This window comes from Xiphophorus couchianus, chromosome 6 (assembly GCF_001444195.1).
Source record: "Xiphophorus couchianus chromosome 6, X_couchianus-1.0, whole genome shotgun sequence".
NCBI lineage: Eukaryota > Metazoa > Chordata > Actinopteri > Cyprinodontiformes > Poeciliidae > Xiphophorus > Xiphophorus couchianus.
The window spans coordinates 30,916,843-30,938,236 of NC_040233.1; the positions used below are offsets into that span (position 1 = coordinate 30,916,843).

A 21,394-nucleotide genomic window follows, 5' to 3' on the forward strand; every position below is an offset into this window, starting at 1 on the left:
CCTTAGCCTCCAGGAGCTTCAGCAGCTTCAACATGGAGGACAGAGCCCCTGAGGACCAGGTTGGGAGACCCCTTTCCATGATGATAGACACAAAACACCAGAACTTGGATCCATTTATTTAAACAGCTGCAGATGACAGAAACACTGATGTCCTCAGGGAACCCGGCGGTTCGGAACACGAGTCTACTGTTCTCCTTCCAGTAAATCTCAGATCCTGGACCAGTTGGTTCCAGTACATATCAGAACCGACCCATCAGAATCTGGGACGTTAGGGATCCGCACTCTTTGAGGCCCGGCTTTACATTGGAGGGGGCGGGGAAATCCATCAGGGCGGGCAGGTGTTCTGTGCCCCAGCGGCCAGGTGTAGGCGGTATGTGTGATCAGGGAACATCAGCAGGTTGTAGAGGTCGTGACCTCCGGTCAGGACGTCGCGCTCGTCGTCGTCCCAGGACACCGGACTGTCGGTGAAGCCGTGAACCGTCACAGAAGCCCAGGAGTTTGTCTGGGCCTGCTGCAGGTGACACCTGGAGGACAGGTGAGTCACAGGGTGCTCAGGGGAGGTGAGTTGTGTGTGTGTGTGTGTGCTGACCTCAGCTCCTCCACTAGGTGCTGCAGGTCCTGCGGCAGCAGCAGGCCGCAGGCCGACACGCTCACTGCCCGGCTGACGGTCGCCTCTGGTTCCAGACAGGTGAGAGTAGACAGAAAGTCGCTGGATGAATTCTCACTGTAAACGCAGAAGAAGAGTGACTCCCGGTCATGACCCCGCAGAGCGCGGGAACGGTAGCGAGGCTCACCGGCTGACGGAGGCGTCCACGGCGCCGATCCACTCCAGGAGGTCGTGGGGGTCACACGACCGCAGGGAGGGGTGGACCAGGCGGCTCAGGGCGCGCCGGCCGACATCCGGTCTGTGTTCTGACCAATCGCAGCGAGATAGGAGGGGCTGCAGCGAGGCCCCGCCCCCTGCCGGACAGAGGGCGATCAGCCGGGATGGGACCCGAAGGGTCAGAGGTCGTTGGCAGTCACGTCACTCACCTGGATGATGCGAGATCAGGAAGTCCATCTGCAGCTTCAGGCGTGACGTCAGAGCCTGGAGGAGCCTCAGGTAGCCCCGCCCACCAGGGGCCATGCTGCCATCCCTCAGGTCCACCGTTACCTCTGCACAGGTACACACAGGTAAACGACCAGTTCTGGACCGAGTCCGACCCAGAATCAGAACCATAACTGATACCGTATCTGCTGCTGGTTCTGTTGGATCTGGAAGGTCGGCCCTCAAGGCCCAGCGTTTCGAAGGTGTCCTTATCCAGAGAGAACACCAGGTGACCTGAACACACACACACACACACACACACCTGGCTCTGGACAGGTAACCAGGAAGTGATGTCACCTGAACTCACGGCTTACCGTTTGGCATCAGAGCAACGCAGTTATCCTCGTCGATCCGAGTTCTGAAGGACAGACCGTACACGCTGCCTGGAGACAGAGACAGGCGAGTGTGAGGTATGACAGGTGAGACAGGTAAGTATGAGGTACGACAGGTGCGTTACCTTGGTACACGGCGCTCTGTAGGAAGTCTTTGTCCAGCAGCTCATATAAGGGCAGCTTCTTGATCAGGTAGAAGCTGCTGAAGCTGTTCAGGATGGACTCCAGGTGAGAGGGGGCGGAGCCACACTCAGGTAGCAGCACAGATACCTGTACAGGTGAGAGCAGTCAGCAAAATGTGTTCCCGCAGACCCAGAACCGGATCAGTTCTGGTGACCAGGTCAGGAGGTGGGCCCTGTTTGTCCCACCTGTAAGCAGGTACCTGGTTGTCATGGTAACAGTGTGTTTGGTCATGGTACAGTGTTGGGTCAGAGGAAGCTAACCAGTGGTTCTGGTTCTGTTAGAGGTTCAGCAGAACCAAAACCAGGCTGCAGGCTACAACCGCTGATCTCACCTGGGCAGGTAACGCTGCGGGACGACAGACGATCAGAACCAAACTTCTGGTCATATAAACCGGACCTGGCCGGCTCAGAGAGGTTCTGTTAGACCTGATTTAAAAACCTGGTTCTGCTGGGGTGAGCCCCTGGTTCTGACCAGCTGCTGCTGGTTCTGGTTCTGCCATGATGTTCCGTCTAGATCACATATCTATCCGAGTCAGCTCAGAGTCTAGTCCCGGTCCGGTCCAGGTCTGGTCGGCGTTCAGGTGTTCTGTTTATCTGTGCTACCCGTAAATCCGTCCTACCTTGTGGTCATGCTCACATCGATGCTACGTCACAATCTGCTGACTCAGCAGATTTCTTATAAATCCGTCCTACCTGTGGAAGTTTCGTTTCATGTGTTTTATTTCATCGCAGATTACGGTTAGCTTTATTTCATTTATTTTATTCCCGGCTTTCATTAAGCCGGAAAGTTCTGTTGGGTTCGGATGATGATGAGATGCTTACATCTATTACTGGGAGGGTGTGAATACTTTTCCTGTAGCATGTGAGCTCGATCTGATAGCAGGTGGATCTACAGACCCGGTGTTCTGACAATCTGTGCTACCTCGTCAGATTTTCCTACAGTAGCACGGATAGATAGCTAAGTCTATCTGTCTGTGCTACCCGTCCAAAGCTGCTACCGTCATGTTTACAGTCAGAAAACTATAGCAGGTTGTTGATGTTAAATATATCGGATAACAATATTTGAGTGACTGAAGTGGAAGCTTAGCAGTTATGGTTAGCTTAGCATCGGAACAATTTCTATCCATGACGAAACCACAAGAAGATCACTTCCTTCATCTGAACATCTACCTGTTTAAAATGAAAAGCTGTAGATGTTTGCACTAATCCTTTACTAGAATATCCTACCTGTTCAAATATTTTAAATACAGAGGTTAGTAAGAATAAAACCGTATCAGACAGAGGAAACAGGTTTTATTGGAATTAAAGACAAATACAGATCAGTGTGACTCTTTTTTGTGCATTAATCTGCTGTATGACAGACTTTATTAAATGCAGCCACAATGTGTCACTGAACTGAGCAGGTCACTGAAATGATAGGATATGATTCATATACACTAATATTACACAGCTAAAATCCCACATAGTATCACTAACATCTATTCAGCAAAGTTTAGTAATAAAGAGCGTTATTAAACTAAAATATTTTTAATTATAAGGACAAAATAGCTAAAAACCCAACATATTTTGTCCTGATTAACCGCCAAATAATGATATGTTTACAGGAACGACATTTCAGACGGCAAACTAAAACCATTTATAGATAAATTTACAAGCTGCTGTCATGTAAAGTAAAACCATGAAGTAATTCAGCAGCTTAATGAAAGCCGGGAATAAAATAAATGAAATAAAGCTAACCGTAATCTGCGATGAAATAAAACACATGAAACGAAACTTCCACAGGTAGGACGGATTTATAAGAAATCTGCTGAGTCAGCAGATTGTGACGTAGCATCGATGTGAGCATGACCACAAGGTAGGACGGATTTACGGGTAGCACAGATAAACAGAACGCCGGTTCGGTTCGGTGTTGAAACGGTAGTAACAGATCTTTATTTAATGTTCCGGTCTGCCGGGGTTTTGATGAACTCGAGGTTCGATTCGGGTTCTGGCGCTGTCTGATGTTGCTCTCAAATGGTTCCGACCCAAACAACCTCAGCACGTGTGTTTCGGCGCATGCGCATGTCTTACCTTGTAGTTGAAGCGCAGCTGCTCCACCTGGGAACTGACGCGATTCTTTTCGTCCAGAAAACTGGACCGCTCACAGACCAGCAGGTTTCGCTGGGTTCGACTCAGGTCCGCACACATCTTTACGAAACCGGATCCTCCTGGGTCGGATCAGCAGCTAGAGAAGTTCCGTCTATTCAGTTGTTGTCTGTGAGTCGGCGCCCCCTGCCGGTCGGAGTGGAGACCTGCAAGCTCTTTCTGGTCCCAGAAGAACTCAGATCTGGATCGGAACCAGAACCACCTGCACTCTGACAAACACTAGAATCGGCCAGTTTCTTCCGAAACTTAGGATCTGATCCGCGTTTGGAAATACGTCACATCCGTGTTGCCGTAGTGACGCACACTAACCCGGAAGTAAATCAGGCACGCGGTGGCGCGTGCTGGAAGAGTTGGTTCTGGTTCTGGTCAGGATCGGTGAGCTCGAACCTGGTTTGCGGTTCTGTGCGCTGTGACGTCATGGAACAGGTCGCGAGCGTCTCTGGTCAGTTTGATGACGCAGAGGAGGACAGGTGAGGCAGACAAACACTTCAACCAGTTCCTAACGAGCAGAACCGTTTGGTTCTCTCAGAAGGTTCCGATTCTTTTCTTTCCCTTTGCTTAAGCCGTTGAGACTCGGTCAGATCAGAACCTCATTCCGGGTCTGGCCGGAAAATTTGCAGCAAATCAGAGCAAAATAAGAAAGAAGATCCGGTGTGTTCGTTCTGGAGACGATTCCATGCTGTAAGAGGTTCTTGTGTCCGAACGGGCCGAACCAGAACTGGTCGAACCACGGAGCAGAGGAGCATCAAACAACGAAGAGTTCACATCGGTACCGAACCTGAGCTGGTTAATAAGATTTGATTTTTCCACTAAAAGTTAAATACTGGGAACACAAATATGCTGTTACCGGTCAACACGGAGGATAAAAACTGATGCAACGTTTTGGGTGGAAGTGGGTCGATGTTGCTAGGATACAGACACAACACCCCCAATGCATTTGTGGCAATATCTGGTGATTTTAGTCATCAGCTTTTCACCAGTTTGTTGTCTGCTTCACCCGGGAAAACAAAAATTTTTATGTGTTTTATGCTAATGTCAAAGATGCAAATGTCTCCAAACCAAAACCTCCTCTGGGGAGATGGGACCATAATCTGGTTCCTCTCTGCTCTGAATATGAATCTCTGGTGAAGAGACGACCTGTTGGGAAATAATCACAGGAAGCAGACGAGGCCCTCCAGGCTTGTTTGAAGCAACTGATTGGATCGCTCTCTGCCAGCCTGATGGAGATGACATCAGAGCCATGACTGACATGAAGCTCTGTGTGGATGGCAGCAGAGAGAAGCTTCCTGAATGACAAACCCTGGATCAGCAGGGACCTGAAGGAACCATAGAGTCTTTAGGGAACGGGATGGGGAACAGAAGCAGCTCCAGTCCAGATTAGAGACAGAAGAAGAAGAAGAACCTGGAGGACAAACTGCAGAGGAACCAAATCAGAGAATCAGGAAGGAGGAAGATCTCAGGCTGCGAGCAAAAGGAGGATCAGATGGACGGAAGCCTGGAAGGAGCAAAAGAGCCGAAGACATTCGGACAGGTTCAGGATCATCATCATCCCACCTTCCTCTGACCCTCAGCTTCCTGCCAAACCTTTGATCTCCTAACTTCCTCCTCAGTCGTGGATCTTCTGCTTCCACTAGTTTGACTCTGACCAGATCAGGAGCTGCTGCTCCGTTTGCCTCCTGATCTGGTTCTGGACCTGAAGAGGCAGCTGGAGAGACGGAACCAGAACCAGGTCCAGATGGTGTTGGTCCTGAAGGCCTGAGGCTGCAGAGCGGTTCTGTGGGATTCTGCAGCATCTCTTCAACCTCAGTCCGACACAACAGAAGGTTCTGTTGCTGTGGACGACATCCTGCCTGCTTCTGGTACCAGAGAAAACTCACCAACTCACCAATGACTGTAGACCTGTTGCCATGACAACCCACATCATGGAGGTCCTGGAGAGACTCCTGTTGGCCCACCTGAACAAGCTCATATCAGGACCCCCTGCAGTTTGCTTATCGCCATGGAGACGGAGACGCCATCTTAACCTGCTTCATGAACCCATTTAACAGGATTCAGCCTGATCTGCTCTGTGAGGAACTTCAGGAGACTCAGGTGGAGCCGGAACCTGATGACCTGATGACCTGTTGACCTGATGACCTGATGACCTGTTGACCTGACCAGCTGATGACCTGACCACCTGATGACCAGACCACCTGACCACCTGTTGACCTGACCACCTGACGACAGACCACAGGTAGAGACTGGAGGACTGAGCGTCTATCTTGGCTCCTTTTCTCTCTCTATACTTCAGACGTCCAGCACAAGAGGCACAATAGTAGATATACTCAGTATTTCTGAGCCTTCTTATTCAGGCTGTTGAGCCTCTTTAGAGAACCACCAGAACCAGGAGCTAAAAAGTCTCAACAGCCTAAATAAGAAGGCTGGTACTGTTCTGGTTCTGACTGTGGAACCTCTGGAGATGATGATACAAAGAAGGATTCTTCATGAGATCAAGAAGATTCTGGCCAACCCTGAGCATCTTCAGTCAGAGGCTTCTTCAGATTCACTGTAACACAGACTGCTACAGGAGATCTTTCCTGCCAACAACCTTCAATAACTGAAGAATCTAAACTAATGAGTTACAACAACATTTCATTTCCCTGGAACCATTAGAACCGTCAGAACCAGTGACGGAAACAGACAAACGTGGGCCGGACGGACAGAATTTTGGATCACTGTTACTTAAATATGTTTTCAGGTTTCTGACTCGTCTAACCAATCAGGGCTCTCCCTGTGCCTGTTCTGACCAATCGGAGCTCTCTCTGGTTCCACAATCTCCTCCAGCTGCTATCTGATTGGCTGTTTCTGTCTCTAATATTGTTCATGTAGCAGCCAATCAGGGCATGTCATTAGTGACATCACGGCCCAGCTGACGTCAGAGTGGCTGGATGATGAGGATGAGGATGAAGATGATGAGGATGAAGATGAGGAGTGGGAGTGGACCTCTCCAGCTGATTGGACCAAAAGAATCAACCAGACCGGCACCAACTGTCAGGTCAGACTCTGCTTGCTGTTACCATGGTTACCAACTTAGGTTTCCTTTGATCAGGAAGGTTCTAACGTGCCCGGCTTAAGGTTCTGAAGGTGTTTGTGTTCCTCCTCAGGCCAACCGGCAGAACCCGTCCAGCAAGACGGCGTCATCGACTCCGACCGACAAGGTTCTGAGGAAATATGAGCAGAAGATCAATCTTGGTATGGCTCAGCAGCACAGAACCCGCTCGGTTCCATTACACCGCCTTCATCATCACAGTGACCCAGTTACCAGAACCAGATCAGTAGGAAGGTTCTGCTGGGTTCTAATGGGGAACCCAGACGTTCTCTCCTTCATGGGTTACGAGCGCTGGCTGAGCTATGCTAGCTGCTAGTGGAGCAGCTCCACTAGCAGCTAGTGCTGATCCGAGTCAGACCTGGTCCTGGTCTCTGTACAAGTGTCACCTGCCTGGTGGCTCCGCCCCCTCAGGTGTCTCCTGTACCTGAGCTGCTGTGTTGTTCCTGCAGACCAGCTGAACTTGGAGGACAGTGTGACCAACAAGGTGACGGCCAATCAGAGGCAGAAGGAGGCCGGAACGTACGTCTGCCCTCACCTGCAGCCGCTCACCTGCTGGTCATGTGACTCCTCTCTAACCTTCTGATTGGTTCCCTTCACAGGTACAGAGTGAAGGACAAATCAGACCGCGCCACCGTAGAGCAGGTCAGGATTGGTGCTGGGCTGACAGGAAGTGACCCTGTACCGGCTGACGGGAAGTGACCCGTTGCGTTCCTCTGCAGGTGTTGGACCCTCGGACTCGGATGATTCTGTTCAAGATGCTGAGTCGCGGAATCATCAGCGAGATCAACGGCTGCATCAGCACCGGGAAGGAGGTCAGCTGACCTGGGTTCTGGTGCCGAGCGGCTCGGACCGATTCGGGGTGGGTGGGCTGGGCGGTTTGGGGGTTGGTTGCCGTGGTAACCAGTGGGTTCCTGCGGTCACTCAGGCCAACGTTTACCACGCCAGCACGGCGGCTGGAGAAAGCAGAGCCATCAAGATCTACAAGACATCCATCCTGCAGTTCAAGGACCGGGACAAGTACGTCAGCGGAGAGTTCAGGTCAGTCCGCTTCCTGTGCTTTTCAAAATAAGGGTAGCCTCTCTGAATCTGAGCCCACATTGGTTCCGGTTCTGTTCTGCAGGTTCCGCCACGGCTACTGTAAAGGAAACCCCAGGAAGATGGTGAGAACCTGGGCCGAGAAAGAGATGAGGAACCTGATCAGGTCAGAACCTCGGCCCGAGACGCAGAACCCGGTAGAACCATAAGAACCCAGTAAAAGCATCAGAACCGGCTCTTGTGTTCCAGGCTGCAGGCGGCCGGGGTTCCCAGTCCAGAACCGGTTCTGCTTCGGAGTCACGTTCTGCTAATGGGTTTCATCGGAAAAGACAACAGGCAAGAATCGGAGCCGGTTCTAATCCGGTGTGCGGCCAGCCAGATGCTGACGAAGGTTCTGGTTCTGTTTGGGTCAGGCCGGCTCCTCTGCTGAAGCACGCGGTTTTGAGCGGGTCCAAGGCCCGGCAGCTGTACCTGCAGGTGGTCCGGGACATGCAGCGGATGTTCCAGCGGGCCCGGCTCGTCCACGCCGACCTGAGCGAGTTCAACATGCTGTGAGCGGAACCGACCCGATCCATCTGGTTCCAGTCGGGCTCCTCTGACCCGGTACTGATCCGGTTGCAGGTACCACGGCGGAGACGCTTACATCATCGACGTGTCGCAGGCGGTGGAGCACGACCATCCACACGCCCTGAACTTCCTGCGCAAGGACTGCAGCAACGTCAACGGTGGGTCCGGTTCCGGTTCTGACTTGCAGGTTGGCCCTGTTCTGGTCCTTAATGGTTCTGACCCGTCTGTGGTTCCCAGAGTTCTTTGCGCGGCGCGGCGTGGCGGCCATGACGTTGCGGGAGCTGTTCGACTTCATCACCGACCCGGCCGTCTCCAGCGCCAATATGGAGGCATACCTGGACAAGGTGAGCAGTACCTGGCCGTACCTCCGGACCCATCCGGAACCAAAATTCGCTCTGGTTCCGGTTGGGTCCGGGACGTCCCCTGACTCCCCCTGACTCTCGGCTGTCTGTGATTGGCGGAGCAGGCCATGGCGACGGCGGCCCAGCGCACGGCGGAGCAGCGATCGGACCGGGACCGGGTCGACGAGGAGGTAACTGCTCTGAGACCCCACCCTCCTCTTCGATTGGCTCCCAGAGTTCACTGAGGCTCCACCCCCCACAGGTGTTTAAGCAGGCCTACATCCCGCGAACCCTGACCCAGGTGAGAGGCTACGAGCGCCACGTGGAGCTGATGAGGTCCGAGGAGGCGGCAGCCATTAGCGGTCACCATGACGACGTAAGAGCAGCAACGTTTCATCTTCTTCTGTGGTTTTTAACTGCATTGATGATGATGATGATGAAGGCTCCCTGTTCTCCTCAGGTTCTGTACCAGACGCTGACGGGCCTGAAGAAGGACCTCTCTGGAGTCCAGACGGTTGGTACCGGTTCTGGTTCCGGAACTGGTTCCGGTCCCGGCTCCTGCTGATATTCAGATCTGCTGCTAGGTTCCGGCGCTGCTGGAGGAGGACCGGCCTTCATCAGAGGAGGAAGAGGAGGGTGAGGAAGAGGAGGAAGAGGAGGACCAAGAGGGAAGTCCAATGGATAAGAAGGTGCTCAGTCCGTGGAACCGGAACCAGAACCACAACCAGAACCAGAGCTTCCTGATTTGAACTGCTTGTTGTTCCAGGAGAGGAAGAGGATGGTGAAGGAGGCCCAGAGGGAGAGGAGGAAGAGCAAAGTCCCCAAACACGTGAAGAAGAGGAAAGAGAAGGTGGCCAAGATGAAGAAGGGCCGATGACCCTTCAGAACCGGGCCGACGAACCGACCCAGTTCTGACTGGGAAGCAGAGGCTCTCGCTCTGTGGTTCTGTTCTGATTAAAGCTTTGATCTCAAACCAAACTTCTCTCAGAATTTCTTGACCCAATACAAATGTGGATGCACTGTGGCTCTGCTGAGAGGTCAAAGGTCATGCTGGTGTTTATTTCCATGGTGACGTCAATTCGAGTGACGCTAATTATAAAGCTAGTAATGAAGCTAAGCTAGTTCGCTTAGCCACTGATGACATAAATGGCAATGCTAAGTTGTTTCTCTTCCATTTGCACATTTAACAGCAAGTATACTAGGTTAATTGACAGCTCTAAGCCCCTCCCCTTGCCTCATTGCTTACATCTGAAGTAAATGCAGTCACCCAATGACCGATCACACACAGTATACTAAACAATAACATTTCAATCTGATTAAAAGGCAATCTCCAATAAGTATGACATGTTTTCAAAAAAAATCTCATTCACTTCACCAAAAACACCTTCATGAAAACCAGGTAAAATATTCAAGATCTAATATAGTTAAATAAACAAAATCATTATTTTTAAAAGTAATTATATGATAATAACCCTAACCCTGTGACACTGACTCTGCCCAGTTAGTGGCATCTACCACTGAGTCAGTGGTGGCTGCTTGACTCTATATGTAAGTACATATATCCTGTTTTATTTGTTATTATTATTTTATTTATTTGTTCAAAGTAAAATTATTCATACTTTATGTTTAATTTGACAGAGAAGCCGGAAGCTGCTGCTTCTAAGCCACAGTTTGAGCTCTACGGCCGCCTGCTGTTCTCCGGTCCGCCGCTCTCCACCAGAGGGCAGCATGGAGGCGGGAGGCAGAGGAACAGCAGCAGAAGAAGAACCAGGAAGTACAATCAAAGCAGATCATAAGCAGGTGAGTTCGATTGTTTTCTCGGTACCGTTTGTTGCTCCCGATTCTGGTTCTGGTTCCGGTCAGAAAGTAGCTGTTTTGATTGAAGCAGAGCTTCAGCTTTTTTAGCTTCTGAACTGAAACTGATGACCGGACTGAGGTTGAGTTTCATGGCCGCAGCTGATTGGTCCCGATCAACAAACATGGAGGCTCCAGAACACAAACAATAACCAACTGATAACCTGCGTGTTTCACATTTTCCCTTTATAAATCTACAAGCATTAAGTGAAAGCCGAGCATTAAAATTACACAGTTTAATGAACTTTCTGATAAGATCTGATCATTTTAAAAGCCTGAAGGAAATGAGAAAAAAGACATTGATAAATAACAATGAAAAAAATTAAGACTAAATTCTTTTTTATTTTCCAAGTGAAAACCGTCTCTGATTGTCTGAAAAAGTGTTTAAAAATATTTTTCAGCTGGACATGGGTCCAAAAATGTTCATATTTAGTGCATGAATTAAAGAGAAGTTTAACCGTTCCTGAATGACAGAAGGAGCATTAATTATTATAACCTCTGTATACTGTTGCTGATGGTCTGGAGGAATCAGTATAACTTAGAAAACTGCTTTTTTTCAACTGAGATGAAGATGATTAATAATTCATTAGTGCGGTTGACACCGATGGCTCTGTGGGTTTACCAACTTAAGCTCTTGGTTCCACTGATGATGTTAAATGTTCGCAAAAATTTTAAACCTTTTTGAGGGGTAAGAATGAGAAAAGAACATACTGTTCCTCAGCAGAACCTGTCCCTAACCTGTCCCTGACCTTTAACCTGGAGCTGCTCCACCAACATGGCTGACATCCTGCAAAATGTTATGGATCACGCAGTCGCTGTCGCACGGAAAGCTGGAGAGGTGAGACATCCTTACAAAGATCCTCGCTGGTCTAATGGGTCCGGTTCCAGCGAGGAACCTGACCCACTAGAACCCACCGAAGGAGCTGAAGCTGAAACCCAGTTTTTGAATGTCTTTTACACCAAATGTTGTTCTGATGTGTTAGATTATATATTGATCTGGTGAACTGGATCTCGTTCTGACCAGGTGGTGTGTGAGGCTCTGAGTGATGACAGGAAGGTGATGACCAAGAGCTCAGGCGTTGATTTAGTCACTCAAACTGACCAGAAGGTGGAAAAACTCATCATCCAATCAGTGAAAGAGAAATTCCCTCAGCACAGGTATGAAGCTCCGCCTCCCAGCATGTTGAATCAGCTCCATGGACCTTCTTGGGTTGGCACCTTTGCTTCATCTTTAGAAAACCTTTTTTGGGTCATGCTTTTATTGTGAAAATCAGACTAACTGGAAGTGCTTTCATTTTGATGTTTTGTGTCTTATTGGCAGGTTCATAGGGGAGGAGTCCGTAGCGGCAGGTGAGCCGAGCATCCTGACGGATGATCCCACCTGGATCATCGATCCCATCGACGGAACAACCAACTTCGTTCACGCGTGAGTTTATTTCATCCCACTCATCTGTCCAGGTCAGCAGTCTGATCAATGATGTGATAGTAAGGCCGTAATGTCACCAGTAAGGCCACAAGGTCACCAGTAAGGGCGTAAGGTCACCAGTAATGTCATAAAGTCACCAGTAAAGGCCGTAATGTCACCAGTAAAGGCCGTAAGGTCACCATTAAGGTCATAAAGTCACCAGTAAAGGTCGTAATGTCACCAGTTTAACTGTGGAGCCACAGTTAAAGAAAACAGGACTGGACTCTTCCGAACTCAAGAATTTCCGGCCAATATCCAAGACCCCTTTCTTGGCCAAAGTCCTGGAAAAGGTGGTCTGCACCCAACTTAGATCATTTTTGCAGGTAAATGACATTTATGACACTTTTCAATCTGGGTATCGTGAGTTTCACTCCACTGAAACAGCCCTGTTGAAGGTGTTTAGTGATATTATGATGGCAGCTGACACCGGTAAATGTTCTGTGCTGGTTTTGTTGGATCTGTCATCGGCGTTTGATACAGTGGACCATGGCATCCTGATAAACAGGCTCCAACATTTGGTTGGAATGTCGGGTTGCGTTTTGAAATGGTTCACCTCTTACCTGGTTGGCAGAACTTTTAGTGTATCAGTGGGAAATGCAGTGTCTGATTCTGCAGAGCTTTTGTGGGGTGTGCCGCAGGGATCGGTCTTGGGACCTGTTCTGTTCCTGCTGTACCTACTTCCTCTGAGCAGGGTCATCCAGAAGTTCAGTGATGTGTCCTATCATCTGTACGCCGATGATCTGCAACTGTACTGCTCTTTCAAGCCAAGTGAGCCACATAAACTTTGCACTCTCACTAGTTGTTTGGCCGAAGTGACAAAATGGCTCACTGAAAACAGCCTGTTATTGAACTCCAACAAGACCGAGACCTTGATTGTTGCTCCTGGCGGTGCTGTGCCTGGAATTAAGCAGCACCTCGGAAACTTGAGCTGCACAGTTAAAAGCAACCTGCGCAACCTGGGTGTTTTCATGGATGGAGCGATGTCTATGGAGCGGCACATAAATCAGCTTGTTAGGAACTGCTTTTTCCAAATTCGGAACATTTCTAAACTTCGTAAGATGGTGACTTATGGTGAGCTTGAGATGATTGTTCATGCTTTTGTCTCATCGAGATTGGATTATTGTAACAGTCTGTTCACATGTCTTAACAAGACGGAGTTTGCGGGTCTGCAGGTTGTACAAAACTCTGCTGCACGCCTGCTGACTCGCACTCACAGGAGGGAACATATTACACCCATCCTCAAAAGTTTGCACTGGCTGCCTGTATCTTACAGGATGCACTACAAAATCCTGGTACTGACTTTTAGAGCTCTTCATGGACAGGCGCCAGACTATATTAAGAACCTCATCCAGCCTTATGTTTTGACTAGGAGCCTCAGGTCGTCCAGTCTGAACTTGCTGATGGTTCCTCGGACCCTTTTTAAGACTCGAGGAGACAGATCTTTTAAAGCTGTGGCGCCTCGCCTTTGGAATGAGCTACCTTGTACCATTCGATCTCTGGATTGTATAGACACTTTTAGGAAACAACTTAAGACCCACTTTTTTAAACTTGCTTTTTAGCTTAATACTGTGTTTTATTGTTTTGTATGTTGCTTTTAATTTATTTTATTTTTTACACTTTGTGCAGCACTTTGTGACCCTGGTCTGTGAAAAGCGCTATAGAAATAACGTTTACTTTCTTACTTACTTACAGTAAAGGCTGTAATGTCACCAGTAAATGTCATAAAGTCACCAGTAAAGGCCGTAATGTCACCAGTAAAGGCGCTGACTCCACCTGTTGAATCTGTCACTGTAAGGTAAAATGGCCGACATCAGTTTCCTCGAAATTCTGAACCGAACGCCGTCAGCGCCACCTAGAGGTCTTCCAGAACCCCCAGGGTTTTACCTGTGGGCCCGTGTAGCAAAGTTTACAGAATACAAGTTTCCACCACTTGGTGGCAGTGATGTGCCGTCAGTAGTTTAATAAGCTCTAATGAGCAGAAGAAGAAACCAGCCGCCAGGCTAAAGAAATATTTACTGGAGACATTTTAATGTGGAAATATTTTCAGCGCTGAAGCTCCTTTTCCCATTAACAAACAGTGAATCCAGTGGATCAGGATTCTCCTTTATGGCTACAACAAAAACCAAATCCCAAAACACTCAGAGCTGCTGGAGGCTCTGCCAGCGAGCCACTTGACCCAGACTGGACCCAGACTGGACCTAATGCGTCCGGGAGGAACACGTATAAAAACAGAGCGGTAGTTCGTCCAAAGATAAACGGTTATGATTGTTGTTTGTCAGCAGCTTCTGGTTCTGTCCATTGAAGCAGTTTTCAAATTAATTTGCAGATTATAAAGTTATATTTTCATTTGTACTTAATACATTTAATTTTAAATTGATTTACTTTTGAGCGCTTCTTTTCATCCATCCATCCATCCATCCATCCATCTTCTTCCGCTTATCTGGGGTCGGGTCACGGGGGTAGCAGCTTCAGAAGGGAGGCCCAGACTTCCCTCCCCAGCCACTTCTTCCAGATCCTCCGGGGGAATCCCAAGGCCAGCCAAGAGACATAGTCCCTCCAGCGTGTCCTGGTTTCTTCCCCGGGGTCTCCTCCCGGTGGGACGTGCCCGGAACACCTCACCAGGGAGGCGTCCAGGAGGCATCCTGACCAGATGCCCCTCAACTGGATCCTCTCGATGTGAAGGAGCAGCAGCTCTACTCTGAGTCCCTCCCGGATGACTGAGCTTCTCTCTAAGGGAGAGCCCAGCCACCCAACGGAGAAAACCCATTTCGGCCGCTTGTATCCGCAATCTCGTTCTTTCAGTCACGACCCAAAGCTCATGACCATAGATGAGGGTGGGAACGTAGATCGACCGGTAAATCGAGAGCTTCGCTTTTTGACTCAGCTCTCTCTTCACCACGACGGACCGGTACAGCGCCCGCTTGACGGCAGATGCTGCTCCAATCCGCCTGTCGATCTCCCGCTCCCTTCTTCCCTCATTCGTGAACAAGATCCCGAGACACTTGAACTCCTCCACTTGGGGCAGGACACCCCCCCTTGACCCGGAGAAGGCACTCTACCCTTTTCCGGCTCAAGACCATGGCCTTGGATTTGGAGGCACTGATCCCCATCCCAGCCGCTTCACACTCGGCTGCGAACCGCTCCAGCGAGAGCTGCAGATCACGATCCGATGAAGCCAAAATGACCACATCATCTGCAAAAAGCAGAGATGAGATCCTAAGGCCACCAAATCGGATCCCCTCAACACCTTGGCTGCGCCTAGAAATTCTGTCCATGAAAGTAATGAACAGAATCGGTGACAAAGGGCAGCCCTGGCGGAGTCCAACTCTCACCGGAAACGAGCCCGACTTACTGCCGGCAATGCGGACCAGACTCTGACACCGGTCATACAGGGACCTGACAGCCCGTATCAAAGGGCCCGGTACCCCATACTCCCAGAGAACCCCCCACAGGGCTCCCCGAGGGACACGGTCGAACGCCTTCTCCAAGTCCACAAAACACATGTAGACCGGTTGGGCGAACTCCCATGCACCCTCCAGGACCCTGCCAAGGGTGTAGAGCTGGTCCAGTGTTCCACGACCAGAACCAGAACCACACTGCTTTTCCTCAATCCGAGGTTCGACTATCCTACGGACCCTCCTCTCCAGAACCCCTGAATAGACCTTGCCAGGGAGGCTTAAGAGTGTAACCCCTCTATAATTAGAGCACACCCTCCGGTCCCCCTTTTTGAACAGGGGGACCACCACCCCGGTCTGCCAATCCAGGGGAACTGCCCCTGATGTCCATGCAATATTGCAGAGCCGCATCAGCCAACACAACCCTACAACATCCAGAGCCTTATGGAACTCCAGGGCGGATCTCATCCACCCCCGGGGCCCTGCCACCGAGGAGCTTTTTAACCACCTCGGCGACCTCGTCCCCAGAGATTGGAGAGCCCAACCCAGAGTCCCCAGGCTCCGCTTCCTCAGTGGAAGGCATGTTGGTGGGATTGAGGAGGTCTTCGAAGTACTCTGCCCACCAGCCCACAACGTCCCGAGTAGAGGTCAGCTGCACAACATCCCCACTATAAACAGTGTTGGTGCTGCACTGCTTCACCCTCCTGAGACGCTGGATGGTGGACCAGAATCGCCTCGAAGCCGTACGGAAGTCTTTCTCCATGGATTCTCCAAACTCCTCCCACGCCTGAGTTTTTGCCTCACCAACCACCCGAGCCGCATGCCGCTTCGCCCGCCGGTACCCATCAGCTGCTTCCGGAGTCCCTCAGGTCAAAAAGGCCCGATAGGACTCCTTCTTCAGCCTGACGGCATCCCTCACTGAAGGTGTCCACCAACGGGTTCGAGGGTTGCCGCCACGACAGGCACCAACAACCTTGCGGCCACAGCTCCGATCGGCCGCCTCGACAATGGAGGCACGGAACACAGTCCACTCAGACTCCATGTCCCCCACCTCCCCCGGGACGTGTTCGAAGTTTTGCCAGAGATGGGAGTTAAAGCTCCGTCTCACAGGGGATTCCGCCAGACGTTCCCAGCAGACCCTCACAACACGTTTGGGCCTGCCAGGTCTGACCGGCTTCCTCCCCCACCACCGGAGCCAGCTCACCACCAGGTAGTGGTCAGTGGACAGCTCCGCACCTCTCTTCACCCAAGTGTCCAAGACATACGGCCGCAGATCCGATGAAACGATGACAAAGTCGATCATCGAACTGCCGCTTAGGGTGTCCTGGTGCCAAGTGCACATATGGACACCCTTATGCCTGAACATGGTGTTCGTTATGGACAATTCATGATGAGCACAGAAGTCCAGCAACAGAACACCGCTTGAGTTCAGATCGGGGGGGCCGTTTCTCCCAACCACGCCCCTCCAGGTCTCACTGTCATTGCCCACGTGAGCGTTGAAGTCCCCCAGTAGAACAAGGGAGTCCCCAGGAGGAGCACTCTCCAGTACCCCCACTAAGGACTCCAAAAAGGGTGGGTAATCTGAACTGCCGTTCGGCCCGTAAGCACAAATGATAGTCAGGACCCGTCCTCCACCCGTAGGCGGAGGGAGGCTACCCTCTCGTTCACCGGGGTAAACCCCAACGTACAGGCGCCGAGATGGGGAGCAACAAGTATGCCCACTCCTGCCCAACGCCTCTCACCCTGGGCAACTCCAGAGTGGAAGTATGTCCAGCCCCTCTCAAGGAGGCTGGTTCCAGAGCCAGAGCCATGCGCCGAGGTGAGACCGACTATTTCTAACCGGAAGCTCTCGACCTCACACACTAGCTCCGGCTCCTTCCCCACCAGAGAGGTGACATTCCACGTCCCAAGAGCTTCTGCAGCCGAGGATCAGGCCCCCTCCCTCGGCCGCCACCCATCACACAATGCACCCGACACATTGTGGTGTAATTTTATTTGATGTTTTTGATGGAAAACCATACATGGATTTGATTTTTATACTGAACAAAAGTCAGATCAGTTTGGTAAAACAATAGATGGTTATTATATATAAATGGGCCCTGGGGACAAAAAGACTGAGAATCCCTGCTGCAAACCAGCCGGTCCCAAGTGGGTGGGGCTTATCGCTCCAACGCCTCCTCTGATTGGCTGATAGATGATGAGCGCCATGGCTGAATTATGAATATATCTCATGTTTACATCCGACGCTCTCATGATTTTTAGAGTTATTGCTTCAGCTTAGGGTTTGATCATGTCCCTCTTCCTGATTGGCTGCAGTTCCTCATGCCCCGTCCCCAGCTGTTGAGAACAGAGCCTGAACATGAGCCTCTAGATCTACGCTGTCTAGATCTACGCTAGCCTCAGGATGACCTTTAGTCCCTCCCAGTGGAGGCGCTGGGGGGCACTATAGCACCCTCAGGAAATATTAGTTAGTTTTTCATTTCATCTAATTTAACATTTTAATGTGTAGTTGTGGCTTTTTCCTAAGAAAACCAACAAATTTTCAATAAAAAAATCTATTATAATTAAAAAATCCTTCATGCAACAGGAGTTGAACTTTGCAGATGCGTTTTATTTCTTCCGGGAAGCAAACTGGAGGAACCTGCAGTGCAACTATGGATCATTTTTTGCAACCAAAAATCAGGAATCAGAGAGGAGGATTTTTTAGAAGCAGATTCCGACCAACAAAGAAATATTAATGTGGATGAAGGAGATCAGTTGTCCTTCCACTAACGGTGTTAGCACCAGACGGCTAGCGGATCTTAGCAGAAGTCCTGCAGACGACTCCTGACTCTGTAACCTATTGTGTTGGAAACAGGATGTGAATTTATTTTAAAGGCTTATTTACTAAACTCTACGGTAAATGTTTCTAAAAGCTTTAACTGAACTGCAGAACATCGCATTATTCACCCCGTTTTATTGGTGACTGTTGATGTCAGAGGTTTTAATACATCCCTGTGTGTGGGTGTGTGTGTGTGTGTGTTGATCCTTCATCGCCCCCTCAGTAAAATGTGTAGCTCCCCATTAGCGCCTGCAGGAGGCGCTGCTATCTCTCCACGCCTGAATCGCGTCTTCTGTTTGTCTGCAGGTTTCCCTTCGTCGCCATCTCCATCGGCTTCACCATCAACAAGAGGGTAAGATTTGGTCACATGACTCTGTGCTTCCATCAGTCTGGTGGAGCCCCCTGGTGGCACAAACAGAAAGAAACAAATATTTTCAAATTGAGTAAAGAATCTGATAACTAAACAGATAATCAGTAAAAGCTCAGCAAGCTTTTTCTAGAGACAGACAGCATTAAGGGCCAAGAAACGAGTCAACTGGAGAAGCACAATGATTAGTTGATGGCAGCATTATGCAGCATCACTGCTAACACAAACTCAGTGTGTCTTCTATGTAGAGAAAATAAATGCAAAGATGCAGATTGGAGAAAAGTAGAAGAAGGTGAGAAAAAGTGCACAGTTTGTCCTCCAGCAACCTGCAAATAGTTCAGGAAAAGCTGATGGAGCGGATGGAGAAAAGTTCCTGCCAAAAGATTCATGGATTCGATTCTATTGCTGCAAATATTCTGGACATGAAGGACGGAAACCCTAGAAACTCATCTGGGATTTAAATAACACCCTGGTTAAATAACTCAGAGCTTCTTTACTTGATCACTGGAGGATCATTTGATCCAGATCAGTGATCCGCTGAACAGGTTCTGTTCAGAGGTTCTGGTCCAGAAACAAACAAATTCAGTCGGGTCAGAATTTGAAGCAGGAAGTTTGGAGCCGTCCAGGTTTTAATGATACAGGTTGAAGCTTCGGTTCTGGAGAAACCATAACCTTAACCACAACTATAATGATAATAAAATTATTTTAGCTAAGCTGCTTTAAGAGAAACCAGATGAGTTGTCCTAAGGAGGCAGTCTGCTGATGTCATCCTCAGGTGGAGGTGGGCGTGGTCTACAGCTGCCTGGAGGACAAGATGTTCACCGCCCGGCGGGGCGGGGGCGCATTCTGCAACGGGGAGCCGCTGCAGGTTTCTGATCAGACAGGTCAGTCAGCAATAATCACCAATAATCTGAGAGCAGCATCAGACCCAACCTGTTGATTCCAGATGTTCACCGTTCCATCATCGCCACCGAGTTCGGATCCAACAGAGACCCAGAAGTCGTGGACAAAATCTTCAGTAGCCTGAGGAACATCCTGAGCCTCCCAGTGCACGGGTACTGTAGTACCTGTAGTACCTGTAGTACCTGTAGTACTACAGGTAATACCTGAAGTATCTGTGGTACACATTGACTTGTCTTCCTGCTGCTGGTACAACTGTGTGTTGTTTGTTGCCCCTCTTTGCGTAGCTCCTTGTTGCCCCGTGTTGCCTGCATCTCACCCTGTGTGTCTCCAGGGTGCGCGGCGCCGGCACCGCGGCCGTCAACCTGAGCCTGGTTGCGTCCGGCTGCGTGGAGGCCTACTATGAGATGGGGATGCACGTCTGGGACATTGCTGCCGGATCATTGCTGGTTCTGGAGGCCGGAGGAATCGTGATGGATGTGGACGGTGAGGACACCGCGGCGCGCCGTCTCCCGCCGCCACCACCGCCTCACACCTTGTCTCTGTCCAGGTGGTGACGCAGACCTGATGTCCAGGAGGATCTTGGCGGCCAACAACCGCAGCGTGGCGCTGAGGCTGGTGGAGCAGATCGCCCCCTACAGGCCGGACAGAGATGACGCGCCGCCTGCTGCCTGTGATTAAATGGTCCAGCCAGAACATAGAGTCCGAGTCTTTATTCTGCCCCAGTAGGTTCTCCCGGGTTCTGCTCACTAGAACCACCTCTGACCCGTTCTTTAGCTGCGTCCCTCCTCAAAGCAACAGAACCAGAAGAACCGACTTGTGCATATGTATACTTTGTGCCCCAGACCTCAACCAGGGGGCAGCACATGGAGCGGAGCAGGAAGAGGTGGCGGCCCGCTGCGCCTGGCGGCTCGTCTAATGAAGCGGTGAAGCACACCTGAGTCCAGCCGGCGGCTCTGAGCCACTCAGGGGAACCGACCCGGTTTGGAGCAGCCAGGTCCTGCTCCAAACCGGGTCGGAGACCAAGGAGCTGCTGGAATATTTTTTCCAGAAACTGGTCCTGATTTGGTCCAGTTGAGAAGGACCTGGCTGCAGCAAACCGGGACCGACCGCTGGCACTCCCTTACTTGGAAATGGGACCATTGCACTCCGGAAGTGAAGGGGGCGCTATTTCCTATATTATCTGCGGCCTCCTGTTTCTATTTTCTTTTGAAATCTGTGATATATCTTCACTTTTAGGAAGGATTTTCACTCTCAGCATGTATTTAAACTTCTTTCTGTTATAACTCCGTCAAGCCGAAGGGCAATAAACATTAACCAAAATGAAGTTAATATTTATTGTTACATAAATAAGAGGGTTTCTCGTCAACTTTATCCATTCATTGTCAATCCGATAATATTCAACCCCGCATAAACCACTGCAATGTTCACTGCAGACTGAAGATTCACTGGATTCACTGCAGAATGATCACATGCAATCCAAACTGAAGATCACACCAACAGAATCGGGTCTCGGATATTTAAGATTAACAGCCACATAGAACCTGAGTATTCAGGAAGTGACCCAAAGACAGACGGAGGACAAAACAATAAATGTTAGGTTGTCAGTCTGACCTCACAAACACTGAGAGGAGACAAACAATCCAAACTGGTGGACTAACAAAAAGAAAACCAAACTCTAAAAGGACAGCAGGAAGCAGTGATAAAACTGTAAAAACAAAAATACAGAAATGACTAAATGCTTATTAAATCACTTTAATCAAGTCGATCTAAAACACATTAAAACACTGAAGACCTGCACCTCTAAAATCAAAC

General features: G+C 49.9%; 3 protein-coding genes across 10 annotated transcripts; 2 read left to right on the plus strand and 1 right to left on the minus strand.

Moving 5' to 3' along the window:
- Positions 1-100: 100 nt before the first annotated feature.
- On the minus strand, positions 101-4,161 carry rpp40 (ribonuclease P/MRP 40 subunit). 5 transcript variants are annotated; one of them, XM_028020054.1, is made up of 8 exons: positions 3,672-4,161; positions 1,545-1,689; positions 1,402-1,470; positions 1,229-1,321; positions 1,033-1,155; positions 795-960; positions 590-674; positions 101-511 (listed from the first exon to the last, which is right to left on the minus strand). In XM_028020054.1, the coding sequence occupies exons 1-8, from the start codon at positions 3,786-3,788 to the stop codon at positions 326-328; spliced, it is 984 nt and encodes a 327-aa protein (XP_027875855.1). In that variant the 5' UTR covers positions 3,789-4,161; the 3' UTR covers positions 101-325. The 5 variants fall into 5 exon arrangements, with proteins under 5 accessions (XP_027875855.1, XP_027875856.1, XP_027875853.1 ...); XM_028020055.1 differs by having other exon boundaries at positions 101-524; XM_028020052.1 differs by having other exon boundaries at positions 101-524; positions 590-724.
- A 2-nt stretch (positions 4,162-4,163) lies between these two features.
- riok1 (RIO kinase 1 (yeast)) lies at positions 4,164-9,755 on the plus strand. Its single transcript, XM_028020049.1, has 17 exons — positions 4,164-4,216; positions 6,615-6,780; positions 6,890-6,977; positions 7,284-7,353; positions 7,434-7,476; positions 7,554-7,646; positions 7,760-7,872; positions 7,955-8,035; positions 8,119-8,205; positions 8,283-8,420; positions 8,491-8,594; positions 8,674-8,780; positions 8,903-8,968; positions 9,040-9,153; positions 9,238-9,291; positions 9,362-9,466; positions 9,544-9,755. Exons 1-17 carry the CDS (start codon positions 4,164-4,166, stop codon positions 9,652-9,654), a joined length of 1,593 nt encoding a protein of 530 aa, XP_027875850.1. The 3' UTR covers positions 9,655-9,755.
- A 662-nt stretch (positions 9,756-10,417) lies between these two features.
- Positions 10,418-20,902, plus strand: impa1 (inositol monophosphatase 1). 4 transcript variants are annotated; one of them, XM_028020058.1, is made up of 9 exons: positions 10,418-10,577; positions 11,356-11,469; positions 11,656-11,789; positions 11,953-12,057; positions 18,619-18,664; positions 19,455-19,563; positions 19,626-19,734; positions 19,914-20,065; positions 20,130-20,275. In XM_028020058.1, exons 2-9 carry the CDS (start codon positions 11,407-11,409, stop codon positions 20,258-20,260), a joined length of 849 nt encoding a protein of 282 aa, XP_027875859.1. In that variant the 5' UTR covers positions 10,418-10,577; positions 11,356-11,406; the 3' UTR covers positions 20,261-20,275. The 4 variants fall into 4 exon arrangements, 3 of the variants coding, with proteins under 3 accessions (XP_027875859.1, XP_027875861.1, XP_027875858.1); XM_028020060.1 differs by having other exon boundaries at positions 10,431-10,577; positions 11,353-11,469; XR_003595860.1 differs by lacking the exon at positions 11,356-11,469 and having other exon boundaries at positions 10,438-10,577; positions 19,626-19,778; positions 19,867-20,065; positions 20,130-20,902.
- Positions 20,903-21,394: the final 492 nt, after the last annotated feature.